Source organism: Ursus maritimus, unplaced genomic scaffold, assembly GCF_017311325.1.
Source record: "Ursus maritimus isolate PB19 unplaced genomic scaffold, ASM1731132v1 scaffold_3, whole genome shotgun sequence".
Classification (NCBI taxonomy): Eukaryota; Metazoa; Chordata; class Mammalia; order Carnivora; family Ursidae; genus Ursus; species Ursus maritimus.
In genome coordinates this window covers 3,400,811-3,427,698 of record NW_024425563.1, presented here as the reverse complement: position 1 = coordinate 3,427,698, position 26,888 = coordinate 3,400,811, and the positions used below count along the sequence as shown (strand labels likewise).

Sequence of the window (26,888 nt, the reverse complement as noted above, 5' to 3'; positions counted from 1 at the left end):
TAATACATCTGAGGACCTTTTATATCCTCTTTGTGGATTGTCCGTTCTTATCTTTTTCTCATGTTTCTGTTTCTTTTTTTTTTTTGTAACCTCAATATTTTAGAGTATTTTTAATATATTATGAGTATTAGCTATTTGTCCATGGTATATGTTATTTATATTTTCTCACAGTTTGTCAGTTGTCTCGTTTGTTTTTGTTATGTAAAAAATTCAAAAATTTTTACGTAGTCAAATGTATCATTTTCAAATCGCTTCTGGATTGTGAGTCCTCCTTATAAAGCCTTTCCCTACCCACAGTTAAAGAGGAAATCACCCATGTCATAAAAATACTTTGAAACATTAAAAACATACAAATGGTAGGGTTTGTTAAAATTCATTCAAAACCGGGAAAGTTAAAACCCCTCCCTTACTCTTCTAAGTGCCCGGTCATCAGCCTTCCCAGCTTAGTCTTCTTATCATTGCCGTCCCTTACTTAGCACCTAATCACCCCATTTTCAGGATTCCCTGATCTCTTTACATCCAGGGACCCCATCTAAAACTACTCTGGGGTACTGCAGACTATCTCGCCTTCCCTAGCATTTTTTACTCTTAAGTATATTCTGTTTTGTTCCGGTAATATTATCAAGCAATTACTTTAGAATTTTCTGCTGATTCAAGCCCAGAACCAGTACCTACACTTTCTCCCTTCCTTCTTGTCTTTGTTCAAGCATCTTCCTTTTCCAAAGACCATTCAGCCACAGCCTTTCAGTAGAGGAACCAGCACATTCATAGCTATGCCTTCTGCATAAGGCCCATCACGGCCAAGTGATAGTGTATGCACCTGACAGAGTCTGGCCTAGCCAGCAGAACACAGGTGATATATCATCTAAAGGAATAATGAAAATGAATCCTTCCCACGTCTTGTAGACAATAATAGCTACAAAACATATTGAAATATTTTATACTTATAAAGTATTAGGTTTTTTCATTCTTTCATTATGTCTTCTTCATTATGACATTTATTTAAGTACAAAAGTAGGATTTTGTTAGCATAGTATTTTGCATATCAATAAAATAAGAGTGAAAAATCTAAGTGGTGTTTGAAAGGAAAAAAATCTTTCTCTCAATCTTCCCCTCTCCTCTTCCCTCTCTCCCTCCCTCCCTCCTAATACAAACCAAGGTGCAGAATCTGCCCTAAGGCTCCTGGTTTGGGAAGGTCAGAATGACCTGGCATTATGCTGAGAAAAAAAGTGATCCACCGGCAAAGCCCAAGACAGAGATAGAGGTCATGGGGACTTGCTACTGCATAGCCACACATTTCCATTTTTAATGTTGAGCGGTGTGGATATTTTAATAATTGATCTATAGACCTCTCTGCATGTTGTCTCTTGATAAATATTTACTATTTGGGTTAAGCAGTGATGGGCCTGTTTCAGCTTCATGTAAATTATGTACATCTGAAGAAATCTTATGGAGGCCAAGACATTGTTTAATAACACGAGGTCTTGAAAGTCACACGAAGGAAGAAGGGAGTAAGAGCTGGAGGATAAACAGAGAACATTCTTGTTTCCCACCATATTGATTGATTGGTTGATCGATTATTTGTCTATTTATTTATTTTCTTTCAGGGATCCTCAAAGTCTGGACCCACCGGAAGTGAGCAATGCAAAACTTCAGTATGCAGGCTGGGGTCCTAAAGGCCAGCAGCTGGTAAGCTAATCAAACTCAGTGACCAGGTTTGAATTTGATGAAGTTGACATTAGAGGCTGACTCTGTCTCACTACACTCGATGTCTGGGTTTGTGTGAGTTACATTTTGGAAAAGTACGCCAGAATATTTGCATGTGTAACATGGCCGTTTCTTTTTTTGTTAGAACAGCCTGTGCTGTGGTTCCAGATCTGATACCCTGAAGGTGGACCCCAACTGTAGCTGTGTGTAGATCACACACTTACTGGGAAGTCGAGGGGATAAGCCTTGTCACAGGGACCGTAATTAGGAAGTAGCAGAACCGTGGAGTCATCGAAAGTGTCTTTTGTTTTGCCCTTGAAGTCTGGCCCTGTTCTTTGGAGGGTTTTATAGGAAGGTAGATGTGCTGGCCATTGTGGGGCCGGGCTCCCGGCAAGTGAGGTCCGCACGCAGCCAGCACAGCCTCGCAGCTCCACATCAGACACCTACACAGACTCCCACTCGGCTTGGCCAAACTGACCTGCCTCCAGAAACTGAATGGCCACGCCGGCCTGGCGCGCAGGGCTCTGAGCAAACAGCAGTTAAGAGGAGGGGGTTCTAGTCCTGGGTGTTATCCTAACCCTCAGCTGTCACCCGGCAGTCAGCCGGCCCGAATGTTGAGTGAGAAGCGAGGATAGGATGATCTCTCAGGTGTGCTCCAGCTCCAGCATTACCCGAATCTAAAGCAGGTGAGAGTTGTCCGTTCTGCTCAACTTTCTTCCGGGAGTTTGCAGCGCCCCCTGCAGGAAGCCCCTGCAGGATGAGGTCAGGTGACGTGGCCTGGGCCCAGGTCACCATGTCCTCCTGCTTCTTGATGCTGATTATGTAAAGCTGCATTTCAAAAACTCTTTTCCTAAAATAACACAGAAAATGATTATGTTCAAAAGCTTGGGGTGAGATGGTATTGGACCATCTGTCTTCTGTCTTAGGAATTAAAATAGTCTTATTTTTCCCAGAGATACGATTATATTCCCTTGGTTGCGTGTTAGTTCCATTGCCTTGAAACAGTTTAAAGAAAAGGATCATATGGACCACAGAGCTGTCCTAGCTGTTACTACAGGGGACCCAGCGCCAGCCACACAGTCCTGAGGATCCGGAAAGCATGGTTAGCCAATGGGAATCAGCCAGTGAGGGGAGGTCGGGAGGCCGTGGCAGACGGACACCAGTCCTCCAGTCAGTGCAAGGAGACAAAGCTCGCCTTTCCTCAGAGGCGCTAACTCTCACGCAAGGAGGACCTGCAGCTTCCAGCAGGGAGCCCAAAGTGTTCAAGACCGAGTCTCCAACAGCCGACTTTGAATCCCTCTGAAATCCTGACTGTTTCCAGGAAGCAGATCGTACCCCCAGCCATCCAGTCCTTCCGTACAAGTGACATGGCACCTCCCTGCTCTCCATGATCCCTGGGCGGCCTGCTGCCCACAGCTTCACAGGCAGACCTCGCCCCCAGCTCACGGGAAACCCCAGGGGGACAGCCTTCTTACAGACGTCAGGAAAAAGACATCGAGACTCTCACACTGGTCAAGGCATCTTTCCGAAGACCTGCCGCCTCTCTCCTTGTCACCCAGGGATTACCACGCAGCTTACGGACTCACGCCTCACCCTCAGCCCACAGGGAGGCCAGACCCTGGAACAGAGGCCGTACAACCTGATCCTGTGGCTCCCAGAAAAACTAACCCACAGTTTACTAAAGGAGGAGGCATGTGTGTGTGCATGCGTGACATTAGAACCGTGTCTGGAATTTGGAGGCAGATGGGGCTCCACACAGTTCACTCTCCAGACCGCTTACTTACTAGGCTGGCCCCTTCCCTACCTGAAGCCGCCGTTGCCTCTGGGACAATCGACTATACTCATGTCAAGCTTTCTAGGCTCTAGGGTGGTCTGAGTGATTACAGAGTCCTCACACTTAACCTCTTAAAGAGGAGCTGGCAGCAAAGCTAATTATGCCTCAGTTTCTCTGAGAGAGCCTCCCTGACTCCCCTCCCTGCGCCACTGGGCTCCGCCTCCAGACTCCCGCGTCCCCACACGAGCTCCTGGCGCTATGATGTCTCAGTGCCACCGATATGTCTCACCTGCATTCGGCCAGCTTCCTCTAGGCATCCGGCACTGTCATCTTGTATTCCGAGGGCCTAGCACAGCACCTGGTACTCAATAAGTATTTGTTGAGGTCAAAAACAAATGCATGAATGGATGGATGGATGATTACTTAATACGTTCTTGTGATCCTCAGTCGCTTAAACACAGAGTAATTGGGTGAAGGCAAGTAGCCAGGATCCATGTGGATGCTCAGGATATTACTTATGGGGACGGACCTTTGACTTCCTTTCTGCTCCAAGGAAATGAATGCTCAGTGAAGTAGTAATTGCTGATATTTGGGCTTAGTACCAAAAGGACTAATGGGCTCGTGGAAGTTTTGAGTTCTTAAACTTTTTTGAACTTTGGTGTTTTTATGATACAGTCCTTGTACCGAGCATAGTAGGCGATGTAACTCACCCTTGAGAGTGTCCTGTACGTGGCAGCAGGGCTCAGCACACTTTTCCTGTAGGGGCCTGTAGCAGATGTTTTAGGCTTTGCAAGCCCATAGGGTCTTGGTCTCCACGACTCCACTTTGCTATCGTAGAGAGAAAGCATTTGTGGACAGTATAGAAAGAGCATGCAGAGACGTTATTTTGTTCTGGTAAAACTTTACTTACGCAAACAGGAATTTTGGCCCTGAGGCTGTGTTTGCCGACCGGTGTTTCAGGGGACCGTATGCTCCCTTGGCTGTCCTCCACTGAGAAAAGCCTGAGCCCAGGGACTGGCACACTTGTGACGGCTACTCATCCTGCACTCGCTCGGCGAAGGAAATCTGCAACCCGTGAGCGGCCCTTGCAAACACTAACAAATCCCTCGTTGCCATTTTACTTTAAAAGGTAAATAGTGCTCCCCAAAGGAAATCTGCTCTAATTATATTGAGTCAGACAGAAATGAGTAATTCTCCTTTGGGCACGGAGAGCACAGCTGCAGTTCAAGTTCACCAGCAGGCTTTCCGAGCATCACCCCCTCCTTGTGGGGAGGGATTTCAGCAATGCACTTGGCTCGGGGAACCCATAAACCCTAGGGAGACGGCACCCATCACCGGGAGTGGACTGATGACATTTTCCCCCGTCCCTCCCTGTGGCCTCCAGTTAGTGGCTCTCGGCTGTTAGGGTGACTTTTGTTGGACCTTCGGATGACATCATAGGGAATAAATCCTGCCTGACTGGCCCATTGTTAGAGGAAAGGAGAAGGCGGATGTGGGGAGGCCTCCTTTCTGCCGGTAAAGTGTCTGGGATGGCATTGGTCCATGAGCTCAGGTGTTCATGATGGATAACCACGTTGCTTCCAGAATTTGATGTACCTGCTGAGCCTGAAAACGGGAAAATGGATTTGCTAGATTAAATGGGATTAAATGAGGAAACATACGTGAAGTGTGGAGGAGGTGTCTTCCCCTTGCTTCCCCCACCCCATCTTTATGTGGGCAGTGTCCATAGCCATTTGCATTGAAAACAGAAGTGATTTCAAAATTTTCCCCAGACTGTATCTCTCTTCATCTGTCCTCTGCAGATGAATCTCTGTCCGCATAGAGAGCCCGTCAGAGTTTCTTTTTCTGGATCTTTTCGTGAAGCCCTGCCCCCACGCATGTTTGTGTATTTAGGTGAAGTCTTATCTCTGCTGACCTCGAATACGATCGAGTTGTCTATCTGGAGATATCATTTCCTTGTCTCAGACGTCATCTCTGCGAGGACATTTCATAACCACGGACGCCAAGGGTGGCCGTGGGGCCTTCCGTGCGTCCCTGGCACACACCTGGCGGTCAGGCCTCCTGGGCGTGTCTCAGCACACCAGCGTGCACACGGGGGGATCTTAGCAGCACTGTGGACTGACAGCGTTTTCCTTTCGAGCCAAGTGCCATGGAGACATCTGCAAATATGACCGCATGGCGCGAGCCGACGTAAGGATTCGAGGCTGGCGTCTTTGACACTGCACTCAGATGATCAGAGACAGGGAGAACGGGTTTCTCTTTGGTTGGCCTGCTACCACCATGGTGATAAATGAACAGCTTTGAAAGGGACATTTAATAAGCCTGTTGGGAGTTCTTTAGGGTCGGGATGGCTTGAGCCTGTGACAAACGAAGAGCAGCTAGAGTGGTCGACTGGGGACTCTGCCAGAACCGGGATTGGAGCTGTCCCAGGCGTGCAGGGGACGGGGTGGGGGTGACAATCCAGCTGAAGAAAACTCAGGAACGCCCACAGGCTCTGCTCTCCTGCGCAGGAGAGGAAGCTGACTTTCTCACAGTCTCCGGGGGCACGCGAGGCAGTGGTGCGGACGTCCGTGAGAGACTGCTCTGTGTCTCCCTGGAGATGAGAATAAAATTGTTTACCCAAATGGGGAGATTTCAGCTACACGGTATGAAAAATTGCCTTGCTTACATGGCTTGTTAGGCCCTGGGATACTTCTCCAGGGAGAGTCATGAACAGAATAACTTACCAAGGAGAGTCGAGGAACCCACTTAAGTGGCTTCTTCATAAATGGTTCAGATAGCAACTCTCCTGACGAGGTCTCAGGGCTGGGCAGCTGGACTCTCAAACTATTCACCTGGCCCCAAGTGTTCTCGGGGTGACGGATGTGACCAACAGTTGCTGTGGCCGGTCAGCAAGCTACCTGCGAAGGACCTGGAAGGCCAGTCCTTTGTGTATGCACAGTTTCCATAGTCATTATTCACTCATTTGTGTACTGTTTCGTAAATGCCTACTGAACCCTTCCCGTGCTCTAGACCCTCCACTAGATCCTGGAAATGCAGAAGAAAGGCGTGGTTCTTTCCACCTAGTGGACAAGGCGTCTGTCAGCACCGGCAGCTGCTTCGTGCCGCCCCGCCCTCCCCCACTGCGTCTCCGTCCCCTCTGCACACACTCCGGGTCCTGCCCACAGTCGGGCTGCGGGAGATGGGTGACTGCCCTGCGTGGGTGCTGGCCTTGTTTCCACCAAGACTCGTGGCCGCCAGTCTGGAGGCAGTGGTGCCGCCTGCAACAAGGCCCTCCTGACGGACATCATCTCCTCCTTGCTCCATATTCCCCCTTGCGTGATGTTCTTCCCATCAGAACTGTGCAGCCCCTTGCAAAAGTCTCAGCCAGGACTCTGAAGTCCTTCTTGAGGGAATTAACGGGGTCCCCGTTTTCACAGGTCCCCACATGCCATCAGGCTTTCCCCCCAGAGTCCCAGCGCCCCTCCCTCCCTCAGACCCGTGTTCTCTGAGCTACCTGCCATGGGCACCTCTACGGTCCCTGGGCCATCCTCCACCTGCGTTCTCTGGTCTGCCACGTCCCAGCTGTGGCTCTCAAACGACTGAGTCTGGTCTAAGGAAACTAAACTCCAAAACTCAACTTCTTGTGAGTGCTTGGGCCTCACTGGTGTGTTCCGCCTGCTTAGCACCATTTTGCTGAAGCTTCTTTCTAACGTATCAACAGCAAAAGAGAACAAGGGTCTCACCTCCCCTGTTCACTAGCATTGACTCCTAGCAAACGAGTTATTCCTCTAGGAGTCATTCAGAAGAATTCGAGCTGAAGGTTTTCGTGCTCACTCTGGGTCACTTCATGGCATTCAGGTTTCTGCTGTAAAGAACAAGTATTTATTTGAGAGAGAGAGAGAGAGATCATGAGCAAGGGGGAGGAGCAGAGGGAGAAGCAGGCTTCCCACTGAGTAGGGAGCCCTACACAGAACCCAGTCCCAGGACCCCAGGATCATGACCCAAGCCAAAGGCAGATGCTTAACCTACTGAGCCACCGGGAGCCCAAGGAAAAGAATCTTTAAAGATAGCCCATTAGCATTGTAAAAATTCATGCTACCAAAATGTCAATAATTCAACATAAGATACCAGATGAAGAGATTGTTCTTGAAACACCAAAATGCTCTGTTAAATGGAATAAAGAGCAGAGAGGTAATAGGTGTGAGGATTTGCTTTGGGCACCTCTCAGGAGTTTGCATCCACAGAAATGCTGACAGCACAGGGAGGACCACCTGCTCTCTGTGGGATAGCAAAGTGTAGAAGGGACGAGTGGGGGGCACTCACCCCGCAGCCCCAACCTGCCCCCACAGACGGGCAGGTGCAGCCAGGACACCTGCTGTCGTGCTGGGAGCGAGACGGCAGGAGCCCGGGAACAACCCAGCTTTGAACCCACGAGCCCTTATCCGAAAACCCCACCATAGCATTTCAGCCACCTGTTCCATCTCAGAATCTGAAGGTCCTAATTTGGAGCCTTAGAAGGAAAGGAAAGTTTATTTAGTTCTGTTTTTTAAAGGCCATTAAAAACAAAAGCTTTAGTGTCAAAAGACCACATTCAGATCTTGGTTCTGGCACTTACCAAAGGTATGGTCTTAACATACTTAATCTCTCCAAGCCTTGGTTTCCTTGTCTGTAAGATGGGGATAATAATGTGTATCCTCAAGGCGTCACTGTATGGATTAAGTTAATTTATTTGAAGTGCATGGTGTAGAAATTAGGATGAAGAAAACACTCAGTAAATGATGGCTCTGTTGTTGCTACTAGAATAATTACTTGGCTTAACCAAAATGTAGAGAGTGAGGAAAAAAATAAGGATTTCCTCCAATGGACGTTTGGTTTGTGTCTGACGGTGAGTTAGGCTACACGTGGTAATGCAGGGAAATGCAGCCCATGAGGGTTGGGCGTCCAGATGGCTCAGTCTCTTCTTTGGCTCTTCTCCAGTTCCTAGGGGGTGAAGGATGCTGTTCAGAAAAAGTACCACCCATCCCTGTTCCTCTAAGCCTGTAGCTCCTAGTAGGTCTGCACTTGTCTGTCTCCTTAGAAAAGGCCATTAGCAGGTGACAGTGATTGTCCTGCTCTGATGCTACCCCAGAAATTATCCCTCAAACAGAGGGACTATGTTCTTTACTGAAGAGCTGGGCATTCAATCCCCAGAACTTAATCATCTTCCAGGGGGAAGTCTGTACCCTTGAGACCACCGTCTCCCCTTCCTCCCACCCCCAGGCCCTCGTAATCGCCTTTCTACTCTTGGTGTCCATGAGTTCAGACTTTCTAGATTCCACAGGAAGTGAGATCATACAGGATTTGTCTTTCTCTGTCTGACTTACAAAATGGTAATTATGTGTGTGATAGGAGGGATGGGGTAATATTTCAAGAAAGTATCAAATCACTTTAAACTTATACAATGTTATGTGCCAATTATATCTCGGTAATGCTGAGGGAAAGCCTGTGGTCCTCCTGCTTCCCTGTCCCAGCCCCTCCATGCACCAGCTGGCCCGTCCTGCGGTCCTGAGCTGGACAGGGGCTCTCCCACTCCTCAGGCAGCCACCAGGCACGTGAGCAGAAACGGATGCGCGGTCTCCCCAAGGGCATTATTGCTCACACGGTTCTGAGTCACCAAGGGGGCAAACAGCGTTTTATCGATGTCGACAAGTCCAATGAGGGGAGAAAGATTGATCTTTCCAGCAAGAGGAGATTATTTAATGAAATGTCGTAGACAGGGGGAGGACCAGACTGAAGTGACATCCCATTAATAACTTATAAAAGCCTCTAATCAGTTTGGGTTAATTTGGTATTCATTGTAAAAACATTCATCATGGGCACTGAAGTCCATGACAGTAGCCAAGAAATTAATATCACCGGGATGGAAATTGCCTTGTGTATCCTCAAATAATGGATGGGGCGGTGTAGTGAGGGATTTACTGGCTCACCAAGGGTACCCTTCAAGTTTAACACAATATGCTATGTCTTCGCGTCCCAGTGGGACTCAGCCACTTAATGTGCATTCCAGTAAGTACGCTGAGTTTCTGTCACTTAGCCTGAGTGGATGGGGCAGCGTAGCAGAGAGGCCTGACGGCCACAGGTGAAGAGCGAGGGGAATTAGGAGGCCGCGGGTGGGACTTCTTCCTTCCACCAATAGGCTCTCTGAAGACAGGGGGATTTCCAAACACATAAGTAACTCATGACTGTGGGATTTTGGAGGAAGTGAAGGAAATAATGTAAATAGTAAACTGTGGAGCTTAAAAAATTTTTGTCTTGCTGTGTGAATACAGGGGAGGTTGTAAGAGAAAATTCCTTCTTAAAACAATGCAGAACTACGAGGTAAGCGTCCCAGAGACATGCCCACATGTTGAGCACCCAAGTCCCTTCTACAGAAAAACCAAAAGCAGTATACACGACACATCCATCACCCTGTCGTCTATAAATAATAATTTTTAAAGGCTGTAAGTATCCTAAGTGTTTACAGGAGAGAGATTTGCCAAAGCAGGGCCATTGGCAGGGTGAGCTGTCGTTTAAAAATGGTAGGTAGACTGTATGTGACCATGGGAAATACGTCCTCTCTTAATTAGTATTAGGACTAAAAATAAGGTGTTTGGTATATGTTTTACATATGGGGAAAGATAATTATTTTGGCCTGGCCAAACTATGCACATTTTACCCACTTCTAAAAGTTTCCTGGATACAACAACATTATATATATTCACTAAAAATGGGGTAAAAAAGAAAACTCATTGTCAAATCTGAGGTATAGGAATTCCACTTGGTCGACATGTGTGCCAGCCTCGTGCGGGGTAGAGTGCAGCGCGTTCTGGGGGGTACGGTCAGGAATAAGCCAGTCCTCGGAGATGGCAGTGCCTGTAATTCCGTTGGTTTCAAAGCGTTATGCAAATGTGTCCTTTTTCCTGGCCCTGCAGCAAACCCGTGAGACGTTTTCCAGGACTCACTTGTAAGCCAAGGCAATTAAGAGAAGGGTAGATTTAGGGTTGAAAACCAGGCCTGACCTCGTCGTGCATGTTGGTCTGGAGCATAAACTATGTTTCCTGCCTCATCAGAGCTTCCCTAATGCAATTGTGCTGGAAGCAGTGTAGTATTCTTATGAAGAATCTAATTTCGAAGGGTGCCCACATCAACCTTGCGAATCGGAGGTCAGAGAATTTCAGGATCATCTACCAAATAGAATTAAAAGCAGGACAAGAACGCTACATGAAGAAAGAGTACATTTACTGATCGTTTCCTTAGATCATGTAACCAGGCAGTTATAAATTAAAATAACCTTTTTTGACCCATGATGGAGGCGCCGGGGTGGAGGCCACAGTTCTATCCACAGCCCCGGGCAGACATCTCCCATTACATGGAGAGTGAGTTCTGGCCATTTGGGGATTTTTCCAGTGTCCTAAGCGGTGCTCTGAACCATTTAGCTGCTAAGAGTTCTTCTTCGTGTTCGTAATGGGCTTTTAGACCATCTTGTGGACTTCTCCCGTTTGAGTGGAGGGAACACCTCTTCATCATGTTTCCTAAAATGTTTCACAATCAGAAAATGTCAAAGGAATGGTTCCACATCCTTGTCTCTGTAGAAGGACTTCTTCTTCCTCGAAACTACTGGAACCTCGTCCATGCCACAGATCCTAGCACATCATCAAGGGCCTCTTTGTTTTCTTGTTCACCTGTTTCAGTTCTGAATAACTGTCTCCCAGGTCAAACGTAAGCTGCTCAAGGACAAGGGTGTTTTCCATTGTGTTCTGGTGGCCCGCAGCGCGTCGTTCTGTATCTAGCGGAGTACAGGTTTTCAACAAATACTTGTTAAATGAGTGACATCCAGAAGGGAAAGTAAAATTAAATGTCAGGTTTATGGGCATAAGGTCCCAAACTCATAGAAACTGGAAAAACCTGGTGTCATAACCTAAAACTTTTAAGATTTAACAACTTGTCTGATGCTTAGTTGGCTCAGCAGGTTATGAGCAACACGACGGAAAGACTTTGGGATTTTTGAGTCAGACTTTTTTTTTCTCCTTAAACTGTTGGTTATGCTATGAATCATCTCAAAACAAAGATACAAGTCTTCCGTATTAAAACTTGTCAAGAACAGGCTGAACCGAACTTTCTAACCAAAGAACTGGAACCTTTGGCTTTCCACAGGAATTTCAGAGGATAAAACCCCCTCTGTGTTTACCCCACCGAGAGACCTAAGGTGATTTCGTCCTGTTTAACATCAGAGGGAAGAGTCCGACTTGCTGACGTGCATCCCCCACTTACCCTCCAGTGATCTTGTCTAGACTGGGAAGCAACACGAGATACTTAGGGCCCAGCACAGACAATGTTGAGCTCACGTGAAAGAAGGTGCTTCCAAGAGCTTTGGAGATATTTCAGCAACATCTAAGTCAATTACTTGCAAATGATTCCTTCTGCCTTCTCTTCAAAACAGACTTCACGGGACTCCTTCTTTATAGCATTTTGTTAGCCTTTATTGATTATTACAAATCAATTACAAATACTGGAAAGTCATAACACTTCACTTGTTTAAGGAACCTTCCCTGACACCATTGTCTTTCTACTCTGACCTATCTGTGTTCACAGTCCGTGAGCTTTTTTATGTTACCCATCTGACTCTTGGGGAGCTCATGATAGTTAGACTTTAAATTTACCTTAAAAAAAAAACTATAAGTTCAATATAAACTTAAATTACATTCTAAAAAAAACAATACTACAAGGGAGCATAGATAATTGATGAGTCAGTTAAAAAACAAAAACAAAACAAAACAGAAAAACCAGATCCCAGGCACCTGGGTGGCTCAGTCAGTTAAGCATCTGACTCTTGATTTAGGTTCCTGGTCATGATCTCAGGGTTGTGAGATCAAGCCCTGCCTCAGGCTCCTGGCTGGGCGGTGAAGTCCACTTGAGATACTCTCTCTCCCTCTGCCCCTCCCCCCCAAAAAAACACAGATCCTGTTTTATTTATTTTGGACTGTGTTTATTTTTATGTATAGCAAGGCTAAAACCTAGTTCAGCTACTTCTACTTACAAAGAGCACATAACAAATTAGCAAATTGATTTTTGTTTGTTCTTCAGCTTGGAAACCTAATCATTTATCTGAATGGTTTGAGTTTTTACTATAATGGCTTTGATGGCCATTAACAGGTGGAATTATGTTTTTATTTCCTCAGTTGGGCCTGATTTAATGAATGCAGGGGGATGAGCCAGGTCCAGGTCCATGACCTTGCTGCTGAGGCTTTGTGCCCGCACAGCAGGCTGGGTCCGTTCTCGCATGCACCACGCCTGCAGGGCGCCCCGCCCTCTGCGGCCCCACCAGGCTCTGCTCATCTGTCACCTGGCCTCCCCAGGTTTCTGCCAGACCTTCCGTGTATCCTGTGCGGTACCTGCTCCTCAGCCAGAGGCACCCCCATCTCTTCTGTTGTCCAAATCCGCACTGCACACTCGACTCCCCCGCCTTCCTCTTCCCGGTCTTGATCCATCCTCGGTCCTGTGAGTCCTGCGGTCTTGGTGTTATTGAAAGTCATCTTTGCCTCTCCATTCCCTCCACCACCTCACACCTGGGTTCCTTGCCCGGATGAAGCCACATTGCCTTTCAGATCTCCGCTCACTCCTGTGGTTTCCCACGTCCTCCCCCTGCAGCCGACACTGGGCTAGAGACCCTTCTGCTTCATCTCCTACCTGTGCCGTCCTCCCCGTCATCAAGTATCACCCCGTGCAGTTCTGTCCTGTTTCCTTATTTTCTTCCCCAGCAGACTACAAGCTCCTTCAGAACCTCCTCCTGGTCCCTGGAACATAGACTCACTACCCGTAAGCATGGAGGAACTATTCAGTTACTCAGTTCAGGCATATTATTTACCAAGGTTCAAGTCGATTACCTTTCCCAGTAGAAACATAAACCCCAATCTCATTTGTCCTGTTTTGTCTGTTTTCACCCTAAGGTAGAAATTAGCTGACCTGCCGTCTAGGGCCATAACTTGTGGCACACCTCCCTTCACTCTGGACCTTTTCAGCCTGTCATTACCTGTGACATCACCTTCAAGCTCAGGCTCAGTCAAATTCCAGTAAACTTCCAGAGTTTCAAAGAAATTACGGTGGCATATACATGTATTTATGTAATTAAGCTTATTTTCTCCATAGCCATAGGAGCTCATATATTTTTTAAATTAACTGAGAAATGTGAATATTTAATGAAATTTGGATGACTGAAATGTCCCCTCAAGTCACAGCTTGTTATTTCCTCTAAATCTAATCACCCCAGGACAAGGTTCAAGGTTGCTTAGTGAATTCTGTCTTTTAAATTTCCTGTGTTCTGCTTTATAAGATTAGCTGACTCCAAAATCTTCCTCCCAAAAAGTACAGAATAATAAAAGAATAACAAGTCAGTGGAAAAGTGAACTATCTGTTCTAGACTGACGACACATAACGGAGCCTCACCGCGGCTCATCTCATCAGTTCCTACGCAGCGCCGGTCATCTCCCCGTATCCCTGTTGAATCGTATCTGGGCTGGAAATCAGTGTCAGAACAGAGCCGGCCTGTCAAGCAGCTGGGGCCTCCGTTCACCTCCTGGGTCAGAAAGACATGCGCCAGCCGATTTGTGATTTCCCAATGAAGTGGCAGTCTGTAAATCCTTTCTTCCAATAACTCTGAAATTTTACTGGCCAGTCTATGGCCAATCTATACGGTTAAGACGAACAGCTCTCAGCTCCACTGCGCCAACTCTGTAAGGACTAACGTGGGCACCATGACCAGAGGTTCTGGTGTGTTTAGACCCGGGTGGGGCTTGGGCATCAGGCTGCGTGAGAGCTCCCAGGTGTGTGTCACGTGCAGCCAGGTGTGCGCATCATGGGCTCAGATGCTGGCAGGAGGGGACTGGGTGGACTCTTACGTAAACCGTGAAGCCTCATGGCCACCTTCCAGCTCCATGACAAAACCAAGAATCTGTGAGATTATTGAGGTTATGTTTTTAACCACCAGGCCTGTAACAAAGGAGTGTGTTACATTGAAACTGCCGGCCATTAAAACATTTCCAGTGACACTGTCCCTTCCTAGAGGCAGCCGGACCCCATCAGACCGACAGCACACACTTCCGGGAGGTCGCTAACTGCCTTGTGGTTTGCTGTGCTCCTGGCCCCTCGAAGAAGTGCAAAGTTAATATCAAGACATCTCAAAACTGGTTTGTTTTCTTTTCCTTCTCACGGTAGGTGAGCAGTCATTGCCCACATGGATATAGATGTTTATACACATTACCCGTTTTTTGTGTGCTGTTCTCCAACCAAACCCGTAAGCAATCAAGTATACTGAAGTGACAGCCTGAAGGCACAGACGCACAGGCTCAGAGGGCAGGTTGTCTCTGCACGGCTGCATCGGTTGAGATACAGGACCGAAGGACACAGCAGCCCTTCCCTTAGGGCTTCCAGCGCGCCGGTGGCCAGGCGAGGCATTTTGCATATATGGCCTTTTTCATTAACCTTATCTCCATTCATTCAGCAGTGAGAAAATAGAAGTTCAGAAAATGTGTGTTATTTTTTGCCCAAGATCACGGGTTCTCACGGGTTATCAGAACTGAAACCCGAGTCTTGGTGCCCCTGCTTCTGTTTTGTGCCAAACTGTACACCTGGGCTCCGTGTCCTCAGCTGAGAAGCCAGAATGACTTATCTCAAGACCAGATGAGTTCATGTCTATGAAGAGTCTCTGAAAATCTTTTAAGTGCCCTACAAATACAAAGTGTTATTATTACTGTGAATGATGAGATTCGTATTCAAGGCACCCAGAAGAAACTATTTTGTGGTATCTAGAAAGCAACGGTCTCCTGACACAGCCTCTGGGGTAATTAATCTAACGCCCTTACCTTGGTCTCTATTAGCATCCTGAACGGAAATGAAAAATTGACCCACCCGTGATATTTCCATCTGAAATCTCTGCGGGTTCCATAAATGAGCCGTCAGAACCCCAGAGCAGACAGCAGACCCCAACTGGAATAAAATATTCCTCCCGTGAAACAGCAGGTCCTTCGTCCAGGAGGACATAACTCACATTGGAGTGGAGCAAGGAGCTCTTTTAGAAGGAGACAACAAAGGACACTGGGTGTGTCCCCTTCCCCAGGGGGTGACGACATTTGATATTAACTTTGTACATGTACATTTTTGTTTCAGATGCATTTTTATAGGTTAATGAAATACTTTATTAAGAATTCACATGAAGTACAGGGGCGCCTGGGTGGCTCAGTTGGTTAAGTGTCTGCCTTCAGCTCAGGTCATGATCTCAGGGTCCTGGGATCGAGTTCCACATCGGCCTTCTTGCTCAGTGGGGGGCCTGCTTCTCCCTCTGCTGGTCCCCCTGCTTGTGCTCTCTCTCTCTCTCTCTAATAGAATCTTAAAACACACACACACACACACACGAAGTACAAAGAGTAAAATGAACACTCATACCTTCCACGCAGCACGACACATGGCAGGTGAGTGGGGCTGCATGGCACTGGGGCCCCCATTGTGTGCCCTGCCCCCACCAGACGTACCAGGACTGAATTTTCTTTCTGCTTCCCTCCTGCTTTATTTGTAAGTCTCTAAACAGCATATCACTTTTGTTTTAACTCCACGTAGCTGTTGGCATGTGTTGTTTATCCTCGAGTTGCTTGAGTTTTGCACCTGACATTGTCTGTGTTCGGTGTGGCTATTGATACATGGGCTCTGATGGGGTCTTTCTCATTGTACAAATACATTCCAACGCCTTTATCCAGTCTCCTGTCTGTGGGTGTGCAGCTTATTACTAGTGAGTTTAAATTTATTTGTGGCATGGCTGTGCACATTCCTGCGCCTCCCGTGTGCATTTGCCAACGCTCCTGTGGGCTTTTACCTGCGTATGTTCGATGCCTAGCGAGGTTAGTATCTTTCTTTCTTTCTTTCTTTTTCTTTTTTTTAAGCATTTTATTTTAATTTTTAATTTTTATTTTTATTTTTGATGTAAAGTTCCATGATTCATTAGTTGTGTATAACACCCAGTGCACCATGCAATACGTGCCCTCCTTACTACCCATCACCAGCCTATCCCATTCCCCCACCCGCCTCCCCTCTGAAGCCCTCAGTTTGTTGCTCAGAGTCCATAGTCTCTCATGTGAACTCTTTCTTTTTTTTTTTATAATTTTTTATTATGTTATGTTAGTCATCATACGGTGTATCCTTAGTTTTTGATGTAAAGTTCCATGATTCATTATTTGCATATAGCACCCAGTGCTCCATGCAATACATGCCCTCCTTAATACCCATCACCGGCCTATCCCAGTCCCCCAACCCCTCCCCTCTGAAGCCCTCAGTTTGTTTCCCAGAGTCCATAGTCTCTCATGGTTCATTCCCCCTTCTGTTTACCCCCCCTTCATTCCCTTCCTTCTCTTACCGATCTTCCTACTATTTCTTATGTTCCATAAATAAGTGAAACCATATGATAATTGTCTTTCTCTGCTTGATTTATTTCACTTAGCATAATCTCCTCCAGTTCCGTCCATGTTGCTGCAAATGTTGGGTAATCTTTCTTTCTGATAGTTGAGTAATATTCCATTGTATATGTGGACCACAACTTCTTAATCCAGTCATCTGTTGAAGGGCATCTCGGCTCCTTCCATGATTTAGCTATGGTGGACAGTGCTGCTATGAACACTGGGATGCATATGGCCCTTCTCTTCACTACATCTATATCTTTTGGGTAAACACCCAGTAGTGCAATGGCTGGGTCATAGGGTAGCTCAATTTTTAACTTTTTAAGGGACCTCCACACTGTTTTCCAGAGTGGCTGTACAACTTGCATTCCCACCAACACTGTAAGAGGGATCCCCTTTCTCCACATCCTCTCCAACATTTGTTGTTTCTTGCCTTGTCAATTTTTACCATTTCTTTCATAGTATATTTACCACTCATGTTATCTCTTCGGTGAGACACCCGTCTGTGTCTTTCACGTATTTTTCTTTGGGGTTGTTTGTCCCTTTCTTATTGATGTGTACAATTTCTTCATACATTTTGAATTCTAATTATTTCTCCATTTTATTATTGCCAGTATTTTCTCTCATTTTATAGCTTCACTTTCACCCTTGCTTTGACATGCTTTGGCAGGAAGAGGTGGCAATTTCAATGAAAGCAAATTTATTCATTTATGGCTTGCATTTCTTATGTCTATTTAAATAAGTTCTTTCCCACACTGAGGACGTAAAGATATTCTCCTACCTTATCTCCTAACATTTTTACACTTTCACCTTCACATTACATCTTTAATCCACTAGAAACTGATTTTGAGGTACGGTGGGAAACATACTTACAATTATTTTTCCATAAGAAGAACCAGTTGTCCCAGAACCACTTACTGAAAAAAAATTTTCCCTTCCTTACTGATCTTTCAGGACGCCTCTGCCATTTATGAGCTTCCTGTGTATGTGTGGGTTTGCTCTCAGACCCTCTCTGTGCTCCAGCTGGCCTTACGCCTACCCATGTAGCCGAAGTATAGCTTCCCCATTATGGCAGCTTTACAACAGGTGTGACGTGAAGTCTGTCACACAGTAGGTGTTCGTATGTCTACTATACCGCATGTGCACTGGTGTGTCTGGTCCCCTGACCATGTTCTCAGGAAATGTCCTGTCTTTGGCACTGTGTGTGCAAGTGTGTGTGTACATTTGCAAAGCACACACAACACAGAGTTTAAAATAAGTTTGTTCAGTTCTTTTAACAACACTTTTGGAAGAGGGGCGCCTGGGTGGCTCAGTCAGTTAAGCCTCAGACTCTTGATTTCAGCTCAGGTCATGATCTCAGGGTCTTGAGATCAAGCCCCATGTCAGGCTCCGGGCTCAGCAGGGAGTCTGCTTGGAACGCCCTCGCTCCTTCTCCTGCGGGCCCTCCCCTGCTCGAGCATGCTCTCTCTCTCTCTCTCAAAATAAAAATAAATCTTTTTTTTATTATGTTAAGTTAGCCACCATACAGTACATCATTAGTTTTGATGAAATGTTCAGTGATTCATTAGTTGAAACACTTTTGGAAGATTAGTTGGAATTACGTTAAGTTTACATCCCAGCAGAGGGAGAATTTATAAACTTCAGCTACTGAATTTTCCAATATATGGTATAGTAGCCAATGTTTTTTACTTTTTCAAAAAAATGTCTTTCACTAAAGTTTTATAATGTTCTCCATAAATTGTTTCCAAGTGTCTTGCTTAGATGTATTCCTAGGCATTGGATATTTTCTGGAACTATTTTATGTTTTGTTTTTTCAGATATAACTTTTCTAATTCATATTTGCCCCCTTACATCTGACTTCATTCTCATTTTAATCTCACACACAAAAAGCAAGAGTCCAGGACGGAAAAGCCCTGGTTTCATGAGCTCTGATCTCTTCCCCCTCCTGGTGATGGTCATGAGCCAGACTCATTGGGCAGTATTTGAGCGCTTTCTGTATGCCAAGTAGCCCACTGCCTCGGGGCCGCCTGCCCCCAGTGTGGCCCCACCACCCGCATTGTTGACACTGAACCAAGTAGCAAGGCCCCAAAAGCCCAGCGTTTCTCAGGTCTTTGTTTCAAAACGTGATAAATTGTGAGGCAGAAATGATGGCTTTCTTAGGGTCCTGCGTAACAAGCAACTTGAAAGTGTTTGGTGCAAACCTGACGCTTTCCTGAGACCATGTCTCTCCACGCTCCCCGGGCAGAGCCCCTTCCGTGCCGGTACAAAGCAGCGCGTGTCCAGCGGCCGGTCTGGGGCTCCGTGAGCGCGTTAAGGAAGGTGAAGGGAGCTAGTTAGGAGAGCAGTCCGTGTTCAGTTCTCCTCGGGCTCTGCCCTACAGACGCGGGGCCCGTCTTCCACAGCTCCTAGCTCCTGCTAATCTCTCCTCCTAACAGAGACTGCAGGCCTGAGGTCCGCAGCTTTCAGTCGTCCAGGGTGGAGTTGGCAGTGATGTTGGCTCTTTCGGTGTTTATGTTCACCTCGTCTTCACTGCTAAGAATTCGGGTGTTCCGTATACGCTAGTGATAGAGAATTTCCTTTATAAATGCAACTTGTTTATGTAAAGAGGAAATTGATTGGAAAAAATAAATTAGAGTACCAGTGATACCCTGGAATGGTCCAGACTCATCAAGGGCTTGGTGGTTAGCCAGCCTCTGGGAAGCATTCCCACAGTGGAAGGAACCAAGAGTGACCAGCCCAAGCTGGACCGAAACCCACCTCCACCCCTCACAGGGTCGTACAATTCCTGTGACCCCCTTGAGCCTTGTCTTCCACATTCATAAACAGGTAGAAAGACCTCGAAAGCGTGCTGTGAAGGTCACGAAAACAACTTGTGAGCAACCTCGCTTGACGTAGTAAGTGTCCATTCCCTTCCTTGGCCGCTGATATGGAAGGAGAAATCTAATAGTGCCTTGAATCTGGGCCAAAGATAGGATAAATTTTGCTCAAACGGTGAGAAAATTACAAGATGAAAAAACATAGACTTTGGAGCCAGACGACCCTATTAGCTTTTCTTGACCTTGACCCTTCTGAGTCAATTTCCTCATCCACAAAATGAGAGTGATGAAGATACCTATTTTGTGTAATTATCCAGGAGCTACGTGTCCTTAAATCCCACGGCGGCGACCCCGTCAAGTCCACAGTCGGCACTCAGCAAACAACGGTGATTCGTTACGGGCCGTGTGGCATCCCTTCCCCATGTGATACCCCTGGCCCCCAGGTCCCTTTCTCGGGTGCATTAAACTCCATTGTTTGGGAGGAAATAATCTCATAATGTGGGGGGGTCATTCTCCAGGCTTTAAGAACTTGGGTTTTCCAGTCATAATTTATGATTCTGGAATAGCAGCCAAGTCTTACCTCATTAATTAATTAAAGGTTCAGGGGTTGAAAGCACAGTTACTCACCATCCTTTTCTCTTTGGGTTACTTTTGAGAATTGTTATCTCCACTCCTTATTTTTCTCCTGAGTTACATTCTACCTTTCAGGGGTCTTTAAGGATTGAAGGGTGGTCACTGGGCTCCCCTAAAAGGACATTTTAGAAGCAATAGCCTCCAGATTTAACGTGCATCATGGTGATGCTGGTCCCTCACAGCCGCCACAGCGTGCTGGCTCCCAAGAACACAGTGGGGACCCTGGCACGTCAGGAAGGAAGACCCCCCCCACAACGGTTCCGTTAAGCCTCCCCCCAGTCCCATCTGCAGAACACCAAGTCATCTTGTGCAGCTGGAATGTCTCCTGATGTTATAAGGGGTTTGAAATTTTGCTTTCTTAATTAACATTTTCATTTTGCTAAAATTCTGGAGTGCACTGATTTTTCAGAAGTGCTAATTACCAAGCTCACAGCAGAAGGTCGGCTGCATATTAAAATATTTCATCACAGGCTCCCTGCTGAGCTCAAAGATGTCCTCATTCAGCCGAGCCAGCCTCCCAGACGGCGGGAGGCCCCTGGCTGGTGCAGCTTACAGAGTCGGGGGCCTCTTCTGATCCAGGTCCAGTGTTGGGGTCCAGTAGGCCCTGTTCCCCGAGAGGTTCTCACCACATCTGTCCTTAAGAGCAGTCTGTCCATAGGTGCACAAACCCGACATGTGACATGAGGTGGCAGAGCTTCTCCCAGCCACCCCTCCTCCCCAGCTGCGGGCACAGCTCCCTGTCATGTGACCTTCACAGGCATGTGGCTCCCAAGAGTCTAGAAGACCCTGGAAGGTTCTGGCTAAACCTGAGCAAAAACAACTGTGCCGAAACACCCACCCCAGCGTCATTGGAACAGTTACACCTGTACATGCATGAAGGCTTGTGAACAGATGTGTGTATCTGTATAAGAAGATGGAAATTTCGGGTTTATACACATTTTCAACCTGTCCCAGGAGTTTTCAGTCCATGATATAAATAATGAAGATCAGCTTCTGGTCCCTTAAGGCCCCTTGCAACCTCCCCACTCCTGATGAGTCTCCTAAACCCTGGGTGACCAGCTGTCCCAGTTTCTCTGAGGCTTGGTACTAACACTGGGGGTGTCCCAGGCAAACAGGGCAGTTGCTCTGCCACAGACAAGTCTCCAGGGCGGGGACATGTATCCATGACATAATCTAAGAACGTTATCACACAGCTTTAGAAAGGAGTCTGACCTCCACGTTTTTGAGACAAGGGAATGTGCTAAGTGATGGCTACAGGGCAGAGGGATGACAGTGCTCTCAGCCGCATGGGAGTGATCTGGTGTCCCGTGAATTTGGAGAAGGTGGGGTGAAGGTTGTTGAGGAGGCTTCCTACACGAGACGGGGCCGACCTGGGCTCTGCAGAGTAGGACAGGGACATGTCGCTGCGGACTGAGTCTAGACTCCCCGACCCCAGAGCTGCCTCCCCTCGGGAACTTTAAATACCCCGAGACACGTGACCCGAAACTCCAATTGTGCCCTCACACTGCCTTCCCTCAGCCTGGGGCTTCCAGGTATGGCCTGTGACTGGTGACTGAGTCAGCTGGTGTGTGCAGAACACCCATCCCTGCGGGCCGAGTCAGACCCTGTGTGCAGAACACCCATTCCCACAGGCCGAGTCAGACAGTGTGTGCAGAACACCCATCCCCGCAGGCCAAGTCAGACGGTGTGTGTGGATCACCCATCCCTGCGGGCTGAGTCAGACGGTGTGTGCAGAACACCCATCCCCGTGGGCCGAGTCAGACGGTGTGTGTGGAACACCCATCCCTGAGTGCAGGACAGGAAGGGCAGGGCAGCCCTCCAGGCTGGAGCGCCGCTCCTCTGTCCCTCCAACCTCATTCAGCCCTGGGCATTGGAGCCCGGCACCCTGCTGTCCCCAGGAGTTCCTCCTGTGAGCTGAGGTCCATTTGGCAGCGAAACAGGCACCCAATTAGGTCTGTTCATCCCGTGGAGCAACATGTCATGAGAGCCCGAGGGTTCTCACCTTCTCTTTCTGTCTCCAGAATGTTATTTAGTGCTTTTAATATGAATTATCAATTGATGCAGGGACTGGTTTTCAAAAAGAGGCAATAATGGAAGAAAACAAGGTCAAGGTGGTACGGGGGTAGTGTTGAAAGTAAAAGACGCCGCCTCTCGTGGGAAGGCTTTGGTGACTCGCCGTCTCCCCTTGGCTCTGCTGCACCCCCTTGTGTGGTACACACTGGTTTCCAGACCCTCTCCCATAGCACATGACATCCTGCGGGTGTTAGGATGGTGACCCGTTTGTTCTCTTACGCTGAGATTCTCAGTCTTGGGGTCAGGCTCATTTTAGCTAGCTAATTAATTGTTATTATATTTTGATTTTCCCATTGTAAAAATAACACAGAACATAGAAAAGATTTCACAAAAAAAGAGAAAAGAACTTCTTATAATAGTATGAATAGACCCAGTATTCACAGATAACTGCTGTTAATATTTTAGTGTCTTTTCTTAATGTTGCTTCCAAGAGTAGATGTGTTCTTCATACAATTCAAAGTAGTATTATATCCTAACCTTTTTGCCTATTATAATGCAATTAGCATTTTATATAATTAAATACTTGTACACATAATTTTTAATAGTTATATATTTCATTGAATGCATTTATAGAAATTTAAATAACCATACTCTTGTGGGACATCTAGACTATTTATAACATTCAGTATTAGAATTGATGGAGTAGAATACCTTGGGCCTAAAATGTTCTTGATGTGGAATTACACAGTCAAAAAATATGACCCCTCTTTTGAGGTTCTTCGTGTATAATTCCAAGTTGTACATGTGCGTTCTCGCCCATTCTCACAGCATATGCACCAATATCAGGTCTTACGTTTAAAAAATATTGATGATTCTATGGTTTAAAAAAATCTTTGCTAATACAATCCAATTGCGTAACTATTTAAGTCAGTGTATATGTAATTATATCTGCTTGATTAAATTAGCATGTATTTAATAGTAAATTGATAGTTTTCCATAAATTTTCCACAAATTAATACCCATGCTATCTTTTCTTGTGAATTACCTGGTCTTGGTCCATTCATCTTTTTAAAAAAGATTTTATTTATTTATTTATTTATTGAGAGAGAGAGAGCGCGCAAGAGAGAGAGGGGGGAGGGGAGCTGCAGAGGGAGAGGGAGAAGCAGGCTCCCGCTGAGCAGGGAGCCCGATGCAGGACTTGATCCCAGGGCCCCAGGATCATGACCTGTGACGCTTAACCAACTGAGCCACCCAGGCGCCCCGACCCATTCATCTCTTACTTCCTTTCACTGTGTAAATACGAGAGGACGAGAGATCAGTGATGGAGGGGTACAGGCAGCAGGGACAGGGGGCGTGCAGCCCCCCAGCGCCATGGCAGCGGCAGTCTCGTGAGCAGAAGTGCCAGGCATGGAGGGCTTCTGAGTGAGACGCTCTCTCCCTCCCCTGCCCGCCCTCTGGGGATCTGCTAATGAGTAGGAGCAAGCTCGGGAGGAGGAAATAGGAGCGTCAAAGACCTTGAATAATCTATAGACTAGATAATGAGCCCCTCCTTGCTGAAGAGATGGGCTGTTTTTCACGTCACCTTGGAGAAGAATAAAGTTCCAAGACCGGTGGCCTGGGAACGTCAGAGGGCCAGCGCATGAATGGGATGAGCTGGCCTGTCTGGGAAGGGTGTTTGTGGCTTCCCCATAGCCTCACTCCAGACACTACTGCCCTGCAGACACCTGGTACACTCAGGTGTTCCAACCAGCGAGCTCGGAAGAAGGTTCACAAGAAACAGCTCCAGAGGTCACATGCTGGCAGCCAGAGGTCATTCATGTTTGGACTACATGCAAAAAGGCCCAGAAACTTACTGTGGGGAAAAAAAAAAGGGGGAATTTTTCCATCACCTTAGGAAGATATTGGGACATTTGCTTCTTCGGAGCAGAAGACTACTTTTGGCAACCGAGGAGACCTCATGTTAAGTGCAGTATATACAAGGGTTGATGAGGCGAGAGAGGGCCAGAGACAGATTGCTACCAGTGAACTCAGTGCTCACAGAGACTTTTCAGTTCACATTTGTGTTTTCCTTCAGACCTGCTTCTCTAAAGACCCAGCGGTCCAGTCATTCTTACCCAGAGAATTGCTCAGAATTGTTGATTATGTTGGTCTGGGAGAGGCAACAAGACCTAACGCAGGGGTTCCCACATTTCCGTGTGCATCACCGTCACTGGGGGACTTGCTAAGACCCACCTGGTCTGGGGCAGTGCCTGAGAGTTAGCGTTTCGAACATGTTCCCAGGCACTGTGGTTGCTGCTGGCCCTGGGCCATCCTTGGGCATCATGATCAAAAAATAAGGTTTTCTAATTCTGCCATTTACCAGCAGTGCGACCTTGGCCAAAGCTTAACCTTTCTGAGCCTTTCCAAGGTGTCTGGACAAGAAGAGGCCACAGATCATGGACTCGAAGAGTCCTGTCTCTTCCACAGACAAGGTGCACCATCTTGGGCAGGTGTGACCTTTCTGAGTCCTACTTTCCCTCTCCCTAAAAAGGGAAAAATAATCCATAGTCATACCTATCCCAGAGGATTAAGAAAATTAATATTTGAAAGTGCAGAACAATGGCTAATAGGACGTACTCTATGAGTATGAAATAAAAATATACAGAGCACCTGTCAGTGCTTGACACCGTAGTGAGCCCTCAACAAATAGTAGTTACTACCTTTGGAATCATTGGTATGATTCCACTAATCAACAAATACTTAGCACCAACTGTCTGCAGGGTTCTGACGTGGGCATGAAAAGAAACACAGGTCAGGTCTCCGTGTTCTTGGAGACTACATTTTGTGGGGATTCAAAGTAGTAGGAGAGTTTAGTATCGGGGAGGAAGCGGGAGGCACTGCACGCACGCTCCAGAGAGCAAAGGGGCAGCCGTCGCTCTCTGCACGAGACAGGCCATGCAGTGGAATGGCAGGAGACCGTTTCAGGGCATTCGGACTCAAGCTGAGCAAGAATTCTGGAGGCTGAAAGGAGCAAGAGAATACTCAAGGAGTCCATTGTGGCGGCAAACGATTTGCTTGGGTTGATTCAGGCTTATTCAAAAGTGATCTTTGATGGCCGCATCAGTGCTTTACCCACCAGATCAGGCACCTGCTTACCATCGATTCTGTTGATTTACCCTCATCTCTACAACTGCGAGCCTCCAAGGTTTATAAATCTCTGCATTGCATCAGACGCCGCCTTCAGTGAGCCAGAAAAAATCAAACCCCCAAAGCTATCCCTTGGAAAATGTGGGGATGAGAATCCAGAATGCTGATGATTGCATGCAGCACGCAAGCTGGTGTTTATGGTCTGCCATAGTTTTATATATATATATAAATGCTTTCCAAGAATGGATGAGAATGTGCCTGGACCAGACAAGAAGCTCCTGGAGAATAAAGACTGGCTATTATCCACAATAACTACACAAGGAAGAGCTTTGCAGAGGAGGGAGAGGGGCAGACCATGGAAGCAGAGTGTCTGTAGCAAAAGAAGTGTATATAGTCCCAGGATTTTTCAGTTTTAAGGGATAGCATTCCAAGCTAAACTAGAGTAAACAAAAAATAAAATCTGTTACATACCAGAGATAGGCAGAATTGGCATCAGGCATAGCTGTATCCAGGTGCTGGAGCAAATCCTCAGGTGTGCACCTGTCTCTCCCTCGACCTATCTTGCTTTCTTGCTTTCCTTTCTCCTCCTGCATCTCTCCTCAGGTCTACATTTTTTAAGAGTTTGTTTTACTCTCGGGGCACCTGGGTGGCTCAGTCATTAAGCATCTGCCTTCAGCTCAGGACGTGATCCCAGGGTCCTGGGATCGAGCCCCACATCGGGCTCCCTGCTTCACTGGGAGCCTGCTTCTTCCTCTCCCACTCCCCCTGCTTGTGTTCCCTCTCTCACTGGCTGTCTGTCTCTCTGTCAAATAAATAAATAAAATCTTTTTTTAAAAAAGAGTTTATTTTACTCTCTCCCACTGAAAACAGACATTGTTCATGGGGTCAGGAATACAAATAACTTCTGGGACCTCCGGTTCTGTACCCTTATACCCCAGGACCCAGAGGCAAGAAGCCATCAGCCTCAAAACTATCAGGAAAATGCTGAGAGAGAACCTTGGCTGGTCAGTGTGTGTCACGGACCTACCACTGAGTATCACTGGGCTAGGGGCAGGTCCTTGGAGCACCCCGGCCTGGGCCACGTGCCGGTGGTGGTGGCCAGGGCAGAAAGTGGCTCTCACAGACAGCTCCAGAGCCACTGGAATAGGGATGAACAGCTTCAGACTAGACCAACAGAAAGTGGAGATCGCCACCAAGTGGTTAGCCAAAACATCGAGCCGTGAAACAGAAGCAAAGATTCTCTTAAGGGTAATACAGTAAATACAGTTGTCTTTCTATTGGTAGACAGACAGGTGCAGCCATGTTGGACATTAAAGCACATCAATGATTCTGTGATTTCAGGGGAAGGAGGCAATCTCCCTTGGAGAAGGGTCAGAGGCC

At 47.0% G+C, this 26,888-nt stretch overlaps 1 protein-coding gene across 1 annotated transcript in view; it reads left to right on the top strand.

Annotated features, from left to right (window-relative positions):
- Positions 1-26,888, top strand: part of DPP6 (dipeptidyl peptidase like 6) — a 671,848-nt gene that overhangs the window by 507,569 nt on the left and 137,391 nt on the right. Inside the window, exon 7 of the mRNA XM_040643764.1 lies at positions 1,608-1,689. Within this exon, the coding sequence (XP_040499698.1) occupies positions 1,608-1,689 (82 nt within the window). The remainder of the gene's footprint in view (positions 1-1,607; positions 1,690-26,888) is intronic.